At 36.5% G+C, this 19,728-nt stretch overlaps 1 protein-coding gene across 2 annotated transcripts in view; it reads right to left on the reverse strand.

Moving 5' to 3' along the window:
- DMD (dystrophin) overlaps positions 1 to 19,728 on the reverse strand; it is a 978,378-nt gene that overhangs the window by 361,719 nt on the left and 596,931 nt on the right. For both annotated transcript variants that reach the window (XM_063392999.1, XM_063392994.1), the window contains 3 exons: positions 17,516 to 17,663; positions 15,243 to 15,392; positions 997 to 1,161 (listed from right to left, as the gene is read on the reverse strand). In XM_063392999.1, coding sequence (XP_063249069.1) covers positions 997 to 1,161; positions 15,243 to 15,392; positions 17,516 to 17,663 — 463 coding nt within the window. The remainder of the gene's footprint in view (positions 1 to 996; positions 1,162 to 15,242; positions 15,393 to 17,515; positions 17,664 to 19,728) is intronic.

A 19,728-nucleotide genomic window follows, 5' to 3' on the forward strand; every position in this document is an offset into this window, starting at 1 on the left:
TATATAACACAATTGTATGGATAAAAAGTTTTTGGGCATTAAACCAGTTCCTTAGCAGAAACTAAGTTAAACTAAACCTAATAAACATGCTCTGCAAAACCAAACATGTATTATTCCATTTCATGAAAATCAAGAAAAATTTTCAATATTTGTATTTTTATAATTTTCCACTATAAATTGCACCATCACATTGATACAAAACAAAACTCAATGTCTTCTGTTTAATCTTCACCTATGTGAACAAGATGCTAAGCTACTATACATTATAACATCAGAGATTTTGATTATCTGTTGTACTTTAAATATTTTCACAGTTTATTTGAAGTTTATTTCTCAGTTTATTTATTATATATGCATAGATAAAAGGCAAGACCAAAAGGTCTAAGTATACACCCTGCAGACCAGTTGATTTTAGACAGTATTTTTCAGCCTTAATTTCTCTGGTCTCAGTCAACCCACATAAAGGCGTCTTTTTTATACTTAAATATATATCAAAGATCACATTGCAAATATTCTTTTCATGCTTATTAGATAACCTCCTTTATTGATTCTGGAGTGTTACCTGTTCAGTTAAATATATTTCCTTGCAATATCAGAATAGCATTATGATCCTAAATATTCTGATTTTCATGTAGTCATAATAGCTTTAATGAAATAGCTTTAATGGTTCAATACTGTTATTATGAATTTTAGTTCACTTTCTATTAAAATTTGATTCATAAGGGTATTGTTTTATGTATATAATATGGCAAAAATAATAGGTTATGCTTATATACCATCTTGGAACCATTAGTTCTAATCTGCCCTCTCACTAGAAACCATTCAACAGAAAAGAATAAAAGGTTTCCTTAATTCACACAGCTTTGAACTTCTGGGGACTATTGCTGACTTCTGCCTTAAAGTTACATCATTAATAAACACTATACAGCTGATGCTGCAACTGAATTCTTGACCACTAAGTGCTCCAATGCTTTTTTAAAACGGAGGAAAATTTACCTTAATGTCAAAGGCTCCTGGCTGACCCACTTTGTTGTAAAGCTCTAGTTGGTTCTTGACAGGCGTTACCCACAATATCACCTGATTTAGTTGTTGATCAAGTTCAACAAAATCCTTTAGCAGAATCTCTATTTCTTTTTGTTTTTCTGGAAGTTCTCTGGATACCTGAAGAAATATCAGAAGACATCGTTTTAGTGAAAAAAAGAAACAAAAACAAACTACCAAACAATTTAATGCTACACATGTATTTTATATAAAATGTTAAAATACAAGTTTTATATACTTGAAAAGAAAGAGAGAGTAGACTCATCAATCAAATTATTATGGCAGATATCTTGAAATTCAGTTGAAACACATTCTGTCCTAAAAAAAAAAAACAGCAAAAAAGCAAAACACACATACAGAAACCTAAAATAAAATCTAAAGAAAAAAAAATCAAACCTTACCATCAAGCTATTCAGTGTTTTTAGTAAAAAAGCCCACAACAAACGAACAAACAAAACCCAAAAAACAAAACAAACAAACAAATAACTTATCTCAGTATGCTAAATTGTTTTAAAGCTCAATTTTTAATCAGGAAAAGAATTGAAAACATGAAACGGATCCCTTCAATTCTAGCTAACCTTTCTGGACATCTTGAATGCAGATATTTATAAACATGTGTTTTCCTATAAGGTGTTTAGAGTTGCCAATTGGACCCATACATGCATAAGCAGATGCACAGAGAGGAGAAAAATAATGAAGAAATGTATCATCTATTCAGATCAGGCAACTTGGGTCTCTGATTTGCATTCAAAGCAGTCAGATTTTTAACTAAGCACATTCTTCTATGCCAACAATATTAGAAATTAGGAATCAGTGAATGGCACAGTTCAAATCCAGCTCTGAAGCACTTGGAGGAACTGTAGGAACAGGCTGGCAATAAATAAGCCAACACAAAGCTCCATGCTGTCCTTCCCAGACTGTTTGGTATAGCTGGAGAGGTGAGGTGTCACAATGCTACACAATGGGCAACACTGCAAACAGACACTAGGGGAGAAATCATCTGTACTTTACAAAAAAAAAAAACAACCCAAAAACCCAAAAAAACCCAAACCTAACCAAACCTAACCAAACCAAACCAAAAAAAAACACCACAGGGCTTGGGCAGATACAGAACAACAGCAGTTCATCAGTAAAATCAGACAAGAAACATGGTTAGTTTTCCATATCATGAAAAGTAAGGTTTCCAAATGTTCATTTTTTAAGCATATTTTTTACCAAAGAGACCTTCTTAAAAGTGGCATAACATGAGATTTCTGAGACATACGATGTAAAATACATTCCCTGTAAAGTTATGCTGCATTAATAGCAGCATTACTATCATATTGCCTGGCTACAGAGGTATTAGTGCTCTGTATTTCCAATCCCTAATGACAAGAGTTTTCAGAAGACAATAAATCCAAACTCAGAGTCATGTAAGCAATGAGTGATACTAAAACCAAACCACCACCTGCTGGGAGAATGCAAGGGGCACAATTGTCACATGACATGTAAGTTCCTTTAAAAATTTGGTGTGAGCACGTTGATTTGTAGGTTCTAAAATAATCCCTCCACATAATCCCTACATGTGATTGTTTAAACTGTATGTAAGGGCTAATTGTAATTCAAGAAAATCATTTGCCATATATTACATTGACTCCTTTGTTTGTTATAGCCACCTCATAACATCCTATTTAATAAAGACTGATCCATGAAGCAAATTACTTGTACTATCTTCCTAATCTTTTAAATATAATAAAATATCTGCTTTTCCAGAATGGCCCCAGAAAAGAAAGGAAACAATTAAAAATGCATTCATTTCCCTTATGTGCTAACTCAAAATTTATGCAGACCTTGGCCTAATTTCATACAAGATCGGTTTCATCTTTCTTACAACTTTTGAATGTTAATCTCTAATGTTTACAAGCTTTAATATTAATGTAAATAAGTTCCACAGAAATACAACTGAAAGCAAATAGGTAGTCATAGGCAGATAAAAATCAAAGCTGACTTTCAAAGATGTGAAATTTAAATTAATCTACTTCAAATCAACATTAATAGAGTATTTTGGGTGTAACACAGGAGAGAGAAAGAAAAATTTATAGAGGTTTTGGGGAGAGGAAGAGAAAGGGGGAACTAACCAATTATATACTAATGCATATTCCATCCAGCACAACAGAAGATGAATGATTAAGTTTTGTTGACAGGCTGTACTTCAACCACTGTTTTCAAAACATTTATTTATCTCACCTATGATGAGAGGTATTTCAAGTAAATGCAACCTCTCCTTACAAATTGTCTCCTGCTCTAAAGTTACAGCACAAATATAGGCTTGTAATATTTTTAATATAAAAATAATCTATATAAATATGAATCAGTTAATTATGTATGGCAATATCATCTAAATTTACCACAGAGATAAAAAAGAACAACAGTAAATAAATAAAGAACTTTCACCAACTCAGGTTAGGGCTACAGATAAGCATTTAACAAGGCAATTCCTTGTAAAATCCAAGTAATGTGTCACATGCCAATGTGTGGGAATCAGAGCCCTAGATTCTGGTTATCAGGGATTTCATTTGCTAGCTCATTGTGGTTTGTTTGGGTTTTATTGTAAGCTCTGGCATAAAGCTGTCAAGCTGGCTAATCAAATTAGAGCCTGATGAGTTTAAGGTAATTACAAGTCTGCCTATCAAGCCAAGGTACTGTTGCAGACTGTCTCTTGGGGGACAGCTTGTTTCCTGAGCTAATTCTGCAGCTCACCAGAAGCATAAATTGGAAAACCTCCACGGAGTAATGGACAGGGACATGATGACTGCCTGCTCAGATTTATGTGCTTTCTGTGGAAGAGCAGTACACGTGGAGATGGGGCCCTCCAGAATCTTCCCTGCTGCTTTACTCACAGTCCTTCCAGCTTGTTCTTCACAGCTGCAGGAGCTGCACCCCTGAGGTGGGATTCCAGTGCTGGTGGGAGCTACAGCAGTCCCACAGCTGCTGTTTCTGGGCTCTCTGAATGAGTTCCCACAAGTTCTTGGACGCCTCCAGGGATGAATGAGCAGTAGCTAGTGTCCCACTTCAATACTCTCTTTTACATCTTTGCTTTGGGCCCCATCCTCCTTTTATTGACTTGTTGTCTTGGGGTAACTATCCAGTGTTTACTTACTTTTGCTCCCTTTGGTATCTTATGTCTTTCCCTCCTATTTAAGAAAGCCTGCTAAATTTAATCCAAGGATGGCTGAGGTTGTTTTCTAGCAGTGACACTGTCGTGGTTTGAAGGGAAGTGAGTTTTTTTGGAAGTAGTGGTCAAACCAATCAGTCCTTAGGTCTGAATATTGGCACCTTTGTTGGCCACTAAGAGGTGGACACGCCTCTGAGGACACGAGGGGTTAAAAGCCGGATTTCCCAGCAGGACTCTCTTTCCCTGCTCTGCCTTCGGAGAGGGAGCGTCTTCTCCTCTCCCCTGCCCAGGCCTGGCTAGGCCGGGTGGGGGAGGGGAGCAAGGTGGGCCTGGCTGAGCAAGGTGGGCCTTGGGGTGGGGAACAGAGGGAGCTGGAGTGGAGCTGGTCCAGCTTCCATCTAGAATGGAGGGGTGGAGGGAGAACTTTGGAGGTGCCTTCCGTCCCCCCCTCCCTGTTCCATCCCGTTCCCCCCCCTTTTTCCCCCCCCCGGTCCCGTCTCTCTCCTCCCCCCACAGAGAGAAGGTGCCGAGTTGGAGCTGCTTGTGAGAGCTGCAGTGCCTGCGATCGCCTGTGCCTGACCTTGGTGGTGGGAGATAAAGCTTTTAACTCTTTCTAAGGCAGAAGAGAGTTATCCCTGGATGCTGAATTCTCATAGTTGGTGGTTTTAGAAGAGAGAGGACAGCCTGGGACCGAGAGGGTAATGTGAGATGAAAAGAGGCCCCTTCGATTGCCAGAATGAAGAGGAGTGGCTTATGAGGCTGGACTTTTCTTGCATAATGATAGCCATAGACGGACCCTGGACCCTCCTGACTATAAATAAGACTGTGTTTGGGTGGATGTTTTTGGCTCAAACCCAGAGACGTTCTGGCCTGCTTCTTGGAGCCCCCGGCCCCAGGGGTAAATGGGGGGGACCTGAGTCCCAAAATGAGAAGATGGCTGGTTTTTGGTACTTGGCCAAAACATCCTTAAAAAGAGCCCTGTTGCAGTGCAGGTCCATGGACGGCAGTGAGAGTGCTGGACATGGAAAGGAGGGTGTCACCCTGGCAGACTCTTCGAGGCAGTGCCATGGGTGACGTGGGAACACGGGATGGTGGACCTGTGTTTCCTGTGGGGGGGGGGTCTGTGGTGCGAGAGAGACTCCTCTCGTCCTGGATGGAATGTGGATTGTCTGAATTTTAAAGGATGATGATTTGGATTAGGAACCCAGGGTTGTTGAGGGATTAAGCAAGTAGATGAAGGTAATGTGCTGGAGTCAACTGAGTGAGCATGTATGGAATGGAAATTGGGGGGAGGAGAAGCAGTGTTTTTGGGAGGTTTTCTCTTCTGCTTTTGGGTGGTTGGGTTTTTCTTTCCTTTTCTATTGTCCATTGTTATGTAGCATAATAAATTGTCTGTCTGTTTCAAGTATTAGGCCTGCTCTGCTCTGTTCCTGACCACATCTCACAGTCGTTCATTAGGTAAAATATACCCTCATGGGTGCATTGGCATTTTGTCTAATGTCAACCCATGACAGACACCGAACAGGAGCAGTGGCCATAAGGCAGCACCTGCAGCAGAGTGCAAACAGGGCAAACATGAAATGCCTTCCCCAGGGTCTGCCTGGCACTGACACAGGCCTGACGAGCCAGGGTTACAGGCTGGCAAGCAAGACAGGGCACAAATAAACAAAAAAAAGGAATTGAATGAAAGCTAACTTCAGCTGGAACACCTTCCTAAAAACCTGCGTTATCCCTTTCAGTACAAATTAAGCATTTTCAACTTTGCCTTATTTCACAACAGATCAACATTGATAATACAGCTTGGTTTGCAACCAAAGACACAAAATAAATTTGCAAGTAGAAAATCAAACATATGGATTATACTTTCAAAGACAGCAAATCTGAGTTCAACATCAAAGGACTATATAATTTCAATGTTACATGACAAAACATTCATCTCGAAGCATGGGATACTTCTAAAATTTTGTAGTTTAGTTCAAGTGCTAATTAAGTAAGATTAATTAGAAGCTTAGTGACAGAATAATAGAAAAGATTTAAGCTTTAAATAGTAAAATAGTAGAAGAGCTTAATTTTACCAACTGACACTGGTCTTCACAATATTAAATTTTATTCTAACCTGAAACTATCAGACCATTTTCCACATATTAAATTCTACTTATTCTAAATTTTGCTCTTTTCATTAAAACACACACAAAAAAATCCACAAAAGCCTGCCAGCACAAAAAAGGTATCTCTCAAAACATGAGGATACCTGAATTTTGAATAATTGTATACTTTCAAAATCTAGGTCTTCATCTAAGTATTTTAATTTCTTCTTATGAATTCTAAAATTACTTGCATTGCTTGCTTCTGTTCCATCTGAACCTGATGTCTTGCATGATTTTCCCCCAGAAGTAGCCTAAACAGCACAGCACTATGTTGATTCTATCCCTACTAATCCGATTACTTTGGAGAACCTTACCTATGTTCATCTTGGCAGTTTAGATCTTGCTCCAATTTCTCACTTGAGCTTTAGATAGTTATTTTTTCAGTCTGCACACAATTGTGTGCATGTGCTATGGGAAGAAATAAAGCTCTGCAGATGGAAAGGAATATCAGTTCTTATGATAACAGGTATGAAGAGAGGAAGGATTTTTATAAAGAATGTCACCTGAGGTACAGTCATATTCTGTTTGCCTGTTCTATTTAATTCTTATGAATATCCAGAAAGCAGATTCAATTAAAGCAGTATCAATTAAAGTAATGGTTGTGGAGTTACAGTTCAATCTTTTAACTCAAGAACAATGCTCAAAATGAAACACCTAAAACTAATTAGATAGAGACAGTAAATAAGAAAGATTGAATATCGGGGAATAATTTTGCAGAAGTCAGAAATGTTATTACAAATGAATTAACTTGATGAGTTATATTACTAATAAGGCATCACTGTTTGTACATATATTTCGAGTGACTGATGCCTGATTTCAAACATCACTTCTCTGTCACAAGTCAACCTCTTGCCCTGATTACCTGAAGGGACTAAAGAAAAAACAATACAGTTATTACCCAGCTGTTTGAGAATATAGATGAGGACATGCATCTCTCCAAGAAGTAATTTTTCAAAAATGAATATGAAGAATTTTCTTAGTGATAAGTAGAGAGCAAAGAAATCCCAAATTCAAGCATTTTAAGAGCAGTGAAAATATGTCAGTTTTTTCCTGCAACACTAAAGTACACCTTTCTCTTGCTATGTGCCTCACCAAACTCTAATAGGATAGCATTTATAAATGGATCTTATTTTGAGGAATCTGAGAGTTGATTAAAATTTAGCTATCCCATTATGCATAACAAAATAAGCTGCAATAAATATTATCAAAATATGTTGTGATAATATCTGTGAAAATTTCCAAAAATATTATTTTTGTATGCCCTCCCTTGGGAGGGTCACTTGGCTATACAACGCACTTCATGAAAATGGGCTTCAAATACAGCATAACTGACAGTGTCAGGTTTAAAAAAAAAAAATCAGAATTGCCTGAATAGAGAAAAATGAAGTATTCTGTATGAAGAATTGAGGAAGCTTTCTGTACTAATTTCTTCACTTACTAAATGTAAATCAAGCAGCAGCTTCTTCTTTACCATTCCTTTTCTGAAAAAAATGCAAATATTAGGAAAAGTAGAGACAGTGACTGACTACACTGCAATCAGCCAAGAGCATAACTGGTCTGAAAGTAGGTTTGATGTCATCCAAGGGAGGACTTGGATAATAAAGAAATAACTGAAGTCATAACAACTATTAAATGCAAACTTCAATCCAGACTTATTGATAAATCATAACTGACACTTCCATAGCACTTGTAAGATGATTACATGAAAGAGAAATTCTTACAGCCACTGTTCAGAAAGCTTGATCTGCTCAAAATCTACATCCCTAGAGCATGTACTAAAGAATGATTTAAAATGGAAGAGGGACAAGTTAATTTATATACATCATTTCTTCATGAAAAAAAATCAGTGTGTTAAAGAGTTTCGTATAAGTTCAGTTGAGGATGCCATTTAGTTAATTAACTGAGCCATTTGCATTAGCAAACTCAATATTGACTTTAAAACAAAATCTATGTAATTCTTTTAAACTCATGAATATTTATAAGCCATAGTGTCTCTGACAAAGTTCGAGTAAAGACTGTATTATTAGAGGAAGATTAAAGCAGGCGACTAAAAATATGTAGAAGATTTTATTTGCTAAATATAGAAGAATATTTTTTGCTTTGTATCTAGCATTTCATGTTTCCTTACAAGGCTCCCAGGACCTGACCTTGGCATGTGTTTATTTGGTCTCTTTTTTTAAAAAAACTTCTCAATGGAATACTTGTAATATCTTCAACTTTCGTTTTTATTAAAAAATCTTTTTTTCCCCATCAATGTAGAAAACTAAAGCAGTCCAAAAAAACAATGCCTGAAACAATTTTCTGCTTCATCTGGCTGTCTAGATTTTTAAAAAGCAAACAAACACATTCCCCCACCCCAAAGTTTGCTTTGTTTCTCTTTCATGGTAATATGATCATGTATATCACAGTCTTCTGAATATCTATATTTTTATATGTAATACTTGTAACTAATTATCATTCATTCCTCTCTCCACTCTCAGCAATTCTCCTTTGTCAAGGACATTTTTGAGCACAAGTCCCTCCACCTTAAATCTCTGCTAAATAATCTAGTCCAGGAGTCTCTTTTCTTTATCTTTTTTTCATACTCAGTTCATGAAATCTGAAAGCAGCCACAAAGGCTTTAGAGGCTAGTTCTTTCAGTAATTCTTAATGAAGGATATTCTGACAGGAAAATTATTTTAAAATAAATATAAAATTTCCTAAATGTCCTTTCCCTGGTTTACCACAAAAAAATACGATATAATATCCCTCAGGCTACACACAGTTCTGTGAGGGACGGCAGCCATTAAGGCCTTAAACTTAGGACTTTGCCCATTATGGCAAAATTGTATGAAGAAACTGCTACCACCAAAGCCCACTGCCCAAAGGAATGTTCTTCCTGATGGGAACTGGACTGTGAGCTCAGCCACCTGATGGGAGCTTCAGGTAAGATAAAGGTGATGCTATTGGACAATTATCTCAGGTCTAGGGAGTCGTAAACAAGGCTGGAGGGAGAAGACTGTATCCACAAAGAAAGCCAAACTCAGCAGCTGTGCTGAGAATCAGCCCTGGATGGGAGGATGAGTTTTTGGGTGCATGATAAGATTCCATCTTCCCTTACAAAAACTGGCTCAGTTGTAAAAGCCCCCACCCCAAGAAGGCCATATACACAGGACATGCATGAGAGAGGCAGCTGAGGAGGTGTCATAAACCATCAAAGACCCCCAAAGTGTCCCCCACAGTCATTCCTGAGGCCTTGAACCAGAGGACTGCACACGAGACAAAGCGATGAACAGACCCAGAGTCTGCTGTGAGAGACTGTGTCAGACCTCTCCTCTGGGGGAGGTACCTGGGCATTCCCACCTGGCCTGAGCATATATTAATCCATTGAACCCTTTGTTTTGTGGGACCCTTACCACTGAGAAGACCAGAAGAAACGGATCAACAGGACACCATCAAGATTCACGAGGAAGCTGGACCTGCAGTGAGGTCTCTCCTCAGTCTCCTCCAGGCTGAACAGACCAAGGCACCTCAGCCATCCTCAAACGGCAGCACCTCAAGGCCCTTCACCACCTTTGTCGCTCTCCTTTGGACACTCTCAAACAACTTCATGTCTTTTTTGTACTGTGGCACCCAAACCTGCCCCAGCCCTGGCAGTGAGGCCGCCCCAGCCCAGAGCAGAGGGGACAATCCCTCCCTTGCCCGGCTGGCCATGCTGGGCCTGGTGCCCCAGGACACGCTTGGCCCTCCTGGCTCCAGGGCACTGCTGGCTCAGACCCAACTTTCCATCCACCAGCACCCCCACAGGCATGTTGCTATACAGACAGGTCTATATAATTAAAGTAGAATCTTTATCTTGTAAACAGCAGAGAGTAAAACATTGATGTTAGGCCCCTATAGTCTTCCTTAATAGAGATGGATGAAAATCCTGACAGACAACGACAGGGTCTGTCTTGGAACTGAAGTTTTAGGAAACCAAACCATGGCCATTGATTGGTGTGCAGCAGTATCTGAGCATTGTTCATTACAAGTGAAATCTCTCTCAGATGCACAGAACATTGTTGTAAAAAAAGATTTAAAGATTTGCCTGAAGTTACTTATATGATATCTAGTAATTCAGCTGCATCAGTATTACCTTAACCTAGCTGTCAGCACATACATATTGAAAATTCGTACTGCTTACATTCAAAGTACTTGGCATAACTTTTTAAATATATGATTAATATATTCTGGATTTGTATGGCAAACAAGAATAATAAAGAATTTTAAGATGGTTAGTAAGATAGTATGATATATATTGTATATATACATACCTACATGTATTTAATCATGCTTTTATGTTCTCATTGGCTAATACTTTTTACCCCTGCATGACTCAACCGTATTTCATAAATATTGTTCTTTGCTTAGCTTTTAAAATTTTAATTAATACTAGCTGCTAGCAATACACAAATTAAAAAAAACCCCACATATATACTTGTTTCTTAGAGCTGGGGACATTCCCATGTTTATCCAATGAACATTTATATTAAATTTCTTTTTGCTATATGTGAGGCCATTTTTCAGTATGGCTGATGATAACACGAATATGGACTACACTGAATTAGCCATCTATGACAAATTGTCACAGGTAATTTAGCATAACAAAAGACTTTATTATATTAAATGGAATCAGGTCACTCATTAAATGAAAGTAAATTCAGGAAAATGTCAATTTTCTGATCTCCAAAATGCCGGTTATACTATTTGTATTTCAAATAAAAGAATAGAAATCAAACTGTAGCATTCATTTTCCAACATACTTTCCCCTCCACACCACAAATAACAACAGTAGCAATTGCAGTAGTTCCAACTGTGGGCTCAAATTAAGTTGCACTGACACGCTGGAAATTTTATGTCATTGCAGGTAATCTATGAATAATTTCTACTCAAGGCAAGTTATAATACATGAACTATAACCTTGTTATGACTTTGTATTTCTGCACTTTTGGGCCCATCTGTTTTTCTCTACACTTGATCAACCAAGCTAAGACAACCTGTGCCTGTTCTGGTGGTACAGAAAATGTTCACAAATTATAGCCATGTCACTTCACTCTAATTTTTATCTTGTCCATATAGCACAACAAATTGATTTGCTGTGGCAATAAACAGTGAAATAGTCTCTCCAGTGTCTAGTAATTAGAACTAATACTAGTAGACAAATTAAAAGGCAGCAAAACAAAATGTCTCCATCAGGTGCTTATAATAACCTTCATAATACATACAGTAGATGTTGTGAAGACTAAGGTGGATAAATGAGGAGAATGCTGATTTTGGCATCCAGCTTACTTTCAGATAATTTAGCTCATCGCTCTTGGCTGACACCAGACCAAGAATAATATTAAAGAGTAATAAACTCCTTCCAGCAAACCTCTGATTCCATGGTTCACTGGTCCCAGACCTAATCTATCAATCCATTTACTGCACAGTAAAAGGTAAGAAACCCATTACAGATCTGTTACATGCCATGGCAGGTGGTATATGACAAGAACTGAATTCATCACAAACTCCAGTGCCGAGTACCCTTTTGTATGCTTTGAAGCACTAGGTGATTACCTTACTTGGCTATCACAGCAGAAGATACTTTAAGATTTGAAAAAAAATGAAAGATTCTTGATGTGAAAGCATAAAAATGGTCATAAACCACTTCATTTTTCATAATATTAAGACTTCTCAAAGATACTGCTATTTCATTTTTACAAGAAAGACTGGCTTTGAAGAGTGTACAATAAGTAAAACTAGGCTAGAATTTAAAAGTTATGTCTTTCAAATGTGGGCTTTAATCTTCATTCTTAGCTTAAACTATACTGTATTGGGTAATAGCCTATTAGGAGCCCTATTCAATCAAGTTGCATAAAGAAATATGGTGTTAAATTTATTATTATCGAAAGGAAGAGAAACTCTTCACATATCTACTCTCAAGGTCATCAGCACGTGATATAAACACCCAAAAGCAAAGACAATTCTGAAGTAAAAGCTAAAAAGATGCTTTTATGTGACTGCAATTCCCTTCATACTAATTTTTTTTTTCTAGGTTATTTCTATTGCTGTAGGGCAACAGTTTCTGTGACTGTAAAGAAGGTTTGAACATGACTTATTTCAAATATGTCACCTTGAAGGTTAAGACTCACAGGTGTTGTCCCTTATTCCCCAGCTTGGCAGATCAAGGCAAAATAAAAATTTGTGATAACTTTAGGAGGTATTTGGCTACATTCTCAGCTGGAATAAATTTTCCCAGCTTCTCTGAAGTAAGCAGAATTACTCTAGTGTACACCAGATAAGGCCCTATCTAACATTATTTATGTAACTGTCATGTATGTTTCATATCTTGAAAATAGTATCATCCTGCAAAATGAGATAATCATAAACAGTAGATTGCTACATGTTCATTTCTAGCAGAGATGCCACAAAAAAACCCCATATAGTTTGAAACAAAAGATTAGAGGATATTTTTAAGAGGGGTGGGGAGACAGAAAAGCCCCAGAGAAATCTCTGTGTGATGATGTTTGTCTGCTGTGCTTTGATGAACACAAAAAATATATCCTCATCAAAAGCACTGACTTCAGAACCATCCTCAGGTGGCCTAAGAAGTTTGCCTTATAGATAAAAAGTGACCATCCTGTGAGCTTTGGCTCAGAGTAAATATCTGTGGGGTTTTTCCAGCACTTACTACAGCTGAATGAAGAGAACATTAAGTTCCTCTGCCAGGCTTGCAGAGTTGCTATCCATGGTTTTGAGTTTTAATTCCTAGATTTTCAGGGCAGAAAATGAAAAAAATAATTGAGGTTTCCTACACAAATCATAACAGCAAAAAAATGCAAATTAAAAATTAATTAATTTTCCCTTCAGTATCATTGGGAAAATCTTACCAAACCCCAAAATAAGCTTCTAACTTTTTGTTTAGTTTTGTTTTCTACATCTGGGAAAATCACAGAGAAAACAGAAAACCTGAAAAAAGGAGCACCTTCAGAGAAGGTGTATGGATTTGAGTATTGTAATTTTCAAATTCAATTTCTGTTCATTAAAAAAAAAAAACATAAAAACCCACAAAAAAACCAAACCAGTGCATTTTTGAGATTCTTTACATTCAGAGACCAAGGGACAATGAGATCTCAGTTTTTTACATCTCCATGGGTAGATAACAGAAATAAAAAGGATGTGGTTAAGTAATGATCACAAATGAAAATTACTTTTCTTGATTTAGTCTCTTTTAGTAGTAAATGAAATTTTTCAGGTAAGAAATTTCAAGAATAATTATCTTGCTGGATACTTTAGATCTAGAAGACATAAATTATAAAAATTCACTGAATTGTAATGATTCATCAAACAGTAGTTTTTGTCTCTCGTATTTTACCCAAGCCTAAGTACTTTCAACAACACTCATGGTTGCTCTGACTGTGACAAGAGAACTGAAACATTTTTGCATCAGCAAGCAGAAAATGAAAATTCCAAGTTTTTACGTATATGACTAATCAGTAAAATGCTATATTCAGTGTCAAATTGCAGATTTTCTTAAAATGTATTTATGTAATCTGACTAAAAGGAAAGTTTTTTTTCATGAAAACTAATGCTGTCTTTTTAAAATCACATCTTAGGTATTAACATGGTCCCTAAATTCAGCTATGTACATGCTTCCTTCAGCCAGTAGATAACACTACTTTGATCTTGAAGTGCTCTGAATTCTTCTATATACATTGATTTCAGAAGCCCATTTATAGAAAAAAAGATACTTCTGTCCAACCATTGAAATAATGTGTCCAACCTGGAGTTTGTGAATATAATCAATATTTATTATCCACTTTTGCCTGAGTCATTAGCTAATATACTGAACTTTGCCAGACTGCTCTTGTTAGGAAGAAAGTAGTAAGAGTAACACATCAAGTTCCTTTTTATTTCTCAGGTCTGTGCTTAAAATTCAACTGTGGTTATGGAAATGGTAACAAAAAACCCAGAATATATTATTCTTGATCAGAAGCTCTACCTTGCCTTTTCAGTAAGGTACAGATGATTATTTTCTTAGTTTTTTCTCCCCCAGAGCTAAACACAATGAATTATTTCTTTTTGCCCCAGCATCCTGGTAACTTTAACAAACAGATACCACAGGTTAATGTCCCTGACTCTGACTTCTCAATCAGACTCTACAGAAATCCTTCAACTGATTCTACCTTGATCGTTTCCAAGCAGGCTAATCCATACTTTGGGTGGTAGTCCTCTGGATAATATTTTCTATCATTTCTACCATGAAAACACTCAAATTATCTACCTCTCTTTTCCAGATTTGCTACTCATTTTCATCAGTTTTCAACACAAAAAAAAACCAAACCACTATTTCAGCAATGAAACAGAACAAAGTCTTCCCTTCTTTTTACCAGTATGGAGATCCCAGAAAGCAAAATGTGGTGCTTTTCTACACAAAAACCAGGAGTGAATGCTCAAGGTTGGAAGAAGTATGGTGGAAGGTGAAACAGCGGTTGCAGTGTCCACCTTGGGATTGGGAACAGGAGAGATTTGGGAAGTGTTTCCCTAAAGAAAATCTAACATTTACCTCTCACACAGCTGAGTCACAAAGCCTGGAGTATTTGCTGTTCCAGCAGAAGTACCAGGCTACAAAAATGATGCTGTGCATTCCACCCTTAAGTAGAAGAGCTGTAATTTAGGGAGTATATTTGAATGCAACATCACCACTCTAGTCACTAATGGTCTTGGTTTGCTACCACTGTTTCTCACAACGGTGTATTGTACCCATTTTTCTTCCTCAGGTTCATTATGCACACAACTGTCTCTTCATACAAAGAAAAATTACACATACCAGAAAATATATAATGCAAATATCCACGCAGATTAAAATTTTATATCACAGTTATATCAGTAATATGTCTAACCTTTAACAAACGATGGTTAGCCTCCTTCAGTGTAGTCTCCAGCTTATGTTTTTTGTCTGGGTTCAGTGATGCACTTCCAAGTGCTATTCCTCCAGTTTCATTTAATCGTTTCAGTATTCCCTTGTGGGGCAGCAGCTCTCCAGCTCTTAACTGGAACAGACAAATACAGCAGTTAAGATGAACTGTGGTAGGATTTTCAGCTCTCTTATCTTGACCCTTATTGATTTGTGTATCAGCCAAAGGAATAAACTCAATTCAAGACAAAATAACTGTTGCTTTCTGAATGTAGAAGGCTAAAAAAAAACACCAAAAGGGACTGTATTGGTCAATCAAGTCTAAAGAGAGTTCTATGTGACAAAATACAGGGTTTCTCAGGATATTACACTATTACATTATAAATTCCAGACCTGGACACTCAATACTTCATGTATATCAATTTTACTAATCTTGTAATATGGTATGGAGCAAGCATTTTTGGGAAGTGTTTCAATATGTTCCAGGCTGTGAACAGTCATCCAGATGGTATGTGGTGAAAAGCTCTCCACTCCCATTTAACCTCTTAATTAAGAATGTTCATGTTTGTTCACTGAAAACAAACAAAACCAAAACAAACAAATAACCCCCCCCAACCAAACCAAAAAAACAAACCAAAACAAAAAACGAACCAAACAAACAAAACCCTCCAAAATAAAACAAAAAAACCAACCAACCAACAAAAAAAGAACCAAACAAAACAAAACAAAACAAAAAAACACACTGAAAGCAAACCCAAAAGGAAATGCAAGGCAGCATCAAAATGTACCACTTCTCGACCACATATGTTGTTACTGAAAACTTATATTGTCAAAGTATCTTAATATATCAAGTAAGGTTAATGTCGCTTCAAAGGTTTTATTGTTCTGGGGTTTTTCCTTGTTTGTTCTTGATTATTAACAAAAGCAGATAAGTATGAAATGAGCCATGCTGCAAGGTAATGCCTTATTATTTGCTCTGTTAGGATGTATTCCCTTTTGAGCAGCTCCAAAAAGAAGGGAGACTGTAAAAACAAGATACAAATAAGAAATGCTAACACTTTTAATTTTGAATTATATATCCCTTGGGAATACTATACAGAACATATTTGTGTATGTGAAGAGGGGAGCCTTCCTGGTTCTAAACAATCTATTTAGTCTTTAAACCCTTAATAATTTCTGCAAATTGTAAGAAGCATGTAACACCCCTTAAAAGTATTTATTTGCCTTGGATCTGATATCCTCAACAACAGAGCCTCACAAACTCCCTGACCAACTCAATGGCATCTTCTGTTAAACAGCAGGACAAACACATTACATGGTTGAGTCCTCATTTCCTGAAACAGTATTTATCGTATTTTTATTTAAAAAAGAAACTTGAAGACAGATTTTTACTAAATAATCCTTTAAGTTTTGGGGTTTTTTTTAAAATTTTGTTTTGAGAAGGATAGAACAAACCCTCAAGTTTTCTTCAGTTTCATTAATGCTTTATTCATCGCTAGCTGAATTTGTTCAACTTGGATTTACAAAAAGGCTAACTACATCCTTATCCTCAAGGGAGGAAAGGAAAACCTTTAGGCATATATTCTATAAGTAATATGTGCTTTCCAATTACAGTTTAATTTATTATTGTACAAGTAATTAAAAATAATCATTCTACTGAACAGATTTCAAAAAACTAAACAGAGAAATTTATGTTGAATATATTTATCAGCAGTATCAAACTCTAACATATTCATGAAAATATTCCAGCCCTCAAAAACAAATATTTAATAATCTGAGGGGTTTTTTTAAAAGTATTTTTTAAAATAAGTCACCTAGATGTTTAGTCTAGAAAGTGTTGCAGCGATATTTTAATGAGTTGACATTTATAATTATGCATGCAGTTCTGGATCCTCTTGTGAAATATTCAATACCATTTAATAAATGAGAAGCTATTAAATGCTAACAAGACACCTATAGAGAAATGCTATAATATAAACCAGTCATGTTCTGAATTAAGAAATGAGGATGAAAAAGATAACAATTAATTTCCTAGTTTCAGGATATTTTTCCATCAGTAGATTTTCCATTACTGTCTGGTTTTAGGATGATCAATATATATTTTTACCTGGGTTTTGCAATTCCCAGCTTTGATTTGTCTAAAAAAAGTTATATGAATGCTTTGTTTGATGTCAGAAACCACTTTGGAAAATAGCTTTAAATTTTCTTCAATGTAGAATTGATAAAGTAAGAAAATATGAAGAATAAAGCTTACAATACCTTTACTTTGCTCAGGCAGTCTCTCAACTGGTCTTCATTCCCTTTTTCAAGGGGAATACAAATAATGCTGTCTGCTTCCTCTAACCATAAAATCAACTTGTTCAAATCCTCTTGAAATTCTGATAAAATATTCTTTTCTTCCTCTATCCTGTAATAAAAATGTGAAATTAATATTTCTATAAATTTATTTTTATATTGAAGAGCTCATCCATATTGAAAGATGACAGATAAATAATTCTTAGAATTTATACTCATAGCTTTTACAAGTGGGCCACACACTTCTTCACATCAAAAATATCAGACAAACACCGACACCTTTTTAACATGGTATTAAATGTATTTTAAAAGAAAAGATCAAGGTGTAATTTACACCACCACTAAATTCAGCTTCAAAATTACATATGGCAGGTAGCAAACAAGCACACCAGAAATAAAGCAGCTAATTATTCAGACTAAAACTCTGTTTGAAGTAACAGCAGGGAAGCCCAGTGTCGACAACTAAGAATTCTAGCATCAAGTGTTATCAAACGGAACCTGTAAAAACTGACACAGATTCATTTGGGCAAATTAAACCACAAGATATTTCAGTAACTGTGCCGTATAGTTTGGTGTTAAGAGTCACAAAATTAGGTAAGGTTTGCAGTCGCTAAGCAGGAATAAGATGGGATTCACGACACCTAACTTTAGATGTCTACTCTTCATTTGTCTCCATCTACAACTCATCTGCTCATTTTCACTATGACTGTATAAAATATACTGAGGTACGAACTTTTGTGCAAAAGCTTCTGAAGTTATCAAGAGAAGCAGGCAAAAATTCCAAGCGCAGCAGGGAAGAGCACTGGTAGAATGTGAATGCTTGGGATTAACATTTGGAGTGGGCCCTTCTCAGGGAGAAAAAATATATTTTGTGTAAAATACCCGTAATTTATCCACCAAACTTATTCACACACTGAGAATTACCTGTATGGAAAGATCAAAGATTAAATACTTATCAAAATTAAACAATGAAAAGCAGATCCTCCAAGGTAGGACAATTTTTTATCACACCAATTTTATCCCATACACAACTGGCTCACCTAGTATTGGGACATTCATACACACACAAAGACCTGAAGATATTCATCCCTTTGGATGAGGCATAACTGGCCAACTACACTGGTATGACAGGCAGCTGTCCTGTTTTAGAAGGTTTCATAAATCATCAAAAATACCCAAACTGCCCTCAGACTCATTTTTGGAGCCTTCCACCACAGGACTGTGCATGATCCACAGTGTTGCAGCAGAGAGTGTTTAACTGCCCCCTCCCCAGGGGAAGAACCTGGACATTCCCACCTGAACATATTCAACTTTCTGTTATGCACAAAGTTCATTCCCACCTGAACATATTGAACTTTACGTTATGCAGGCTTCCCTCACCCTCAATGGATCACGACTGAGATCATCACATCAGATCTCGTCTCATGATCCATTGATGGGAATTTCTCTCTTTCCTCTTCACTATCTACTCTTATCCTTTCTTTTTCTTTCTTTTCCTTATAAATTTTCTTAAGTGATATCTTTACACTTCTATATTGTTTCATTTCTATAGATCATAACCAAAATGGTGACAAACCTCCTTCCTGCTGCAATCAAACTGTTCTAAGATAAGCCTGCCATGTACAAGCAGATATTTGGTCACTGAGTGTTGTTTCACTCTAATCTGGCCAAATGGTTCTACTGCTAACAAGAACCTCAGTTACTCTGCCTTCAGGAATGGGTTTTAAAAATATCCAAAATAAACCTCCCTTGGCCCAACTTGACCACATTCTGTGTTGTCCTATCATTTGTCCCTGGGGAGAAGGGACCAACCCTCACCTCACTATAACCTTATTTCAGAGATTGTAGAGAGTGAGAAGATCTCCCCTCAGCCTTCTTTACCAAAGAGAAAGTGTATTTTCAACACATGAAAGTCAATATTCATAACTACACTTGGAGCATGAAAATGCTGGTTTTAATTTATATAGAAATCAAAATGTTTGGCAAATTTGTGCTGCTCTGAACAGGATCTCAGTATAGATCTAGATCAAGTTCCTGGTTTAGATCTAGAATGGAGTCTAAATCACCAGATTTATTTATTTTTGTTCTTAAAAGAGTATATTTTAATATTTACTAGACATATGAGCCTAACATTTTTCTGTTGTTGGTTTTTTATAAGCTTAGAAACAAGTTACTCT

Source organism: Prinia subflava, chromosome 3 (assembly GCF_021018805.1).
Source record: "Prinia subflava isolate CZ2003 ecotype Zambia chromosome 3, Cam_Psub_1.2, whole genome shotgun sequence".
In the NCBI taxonomy this organism is placed as follows: Eukaryota; Metazoa; Chordata; class Aves; order Passeriformes; family Cisticolidae; genus Prinia; species Prinia subflava.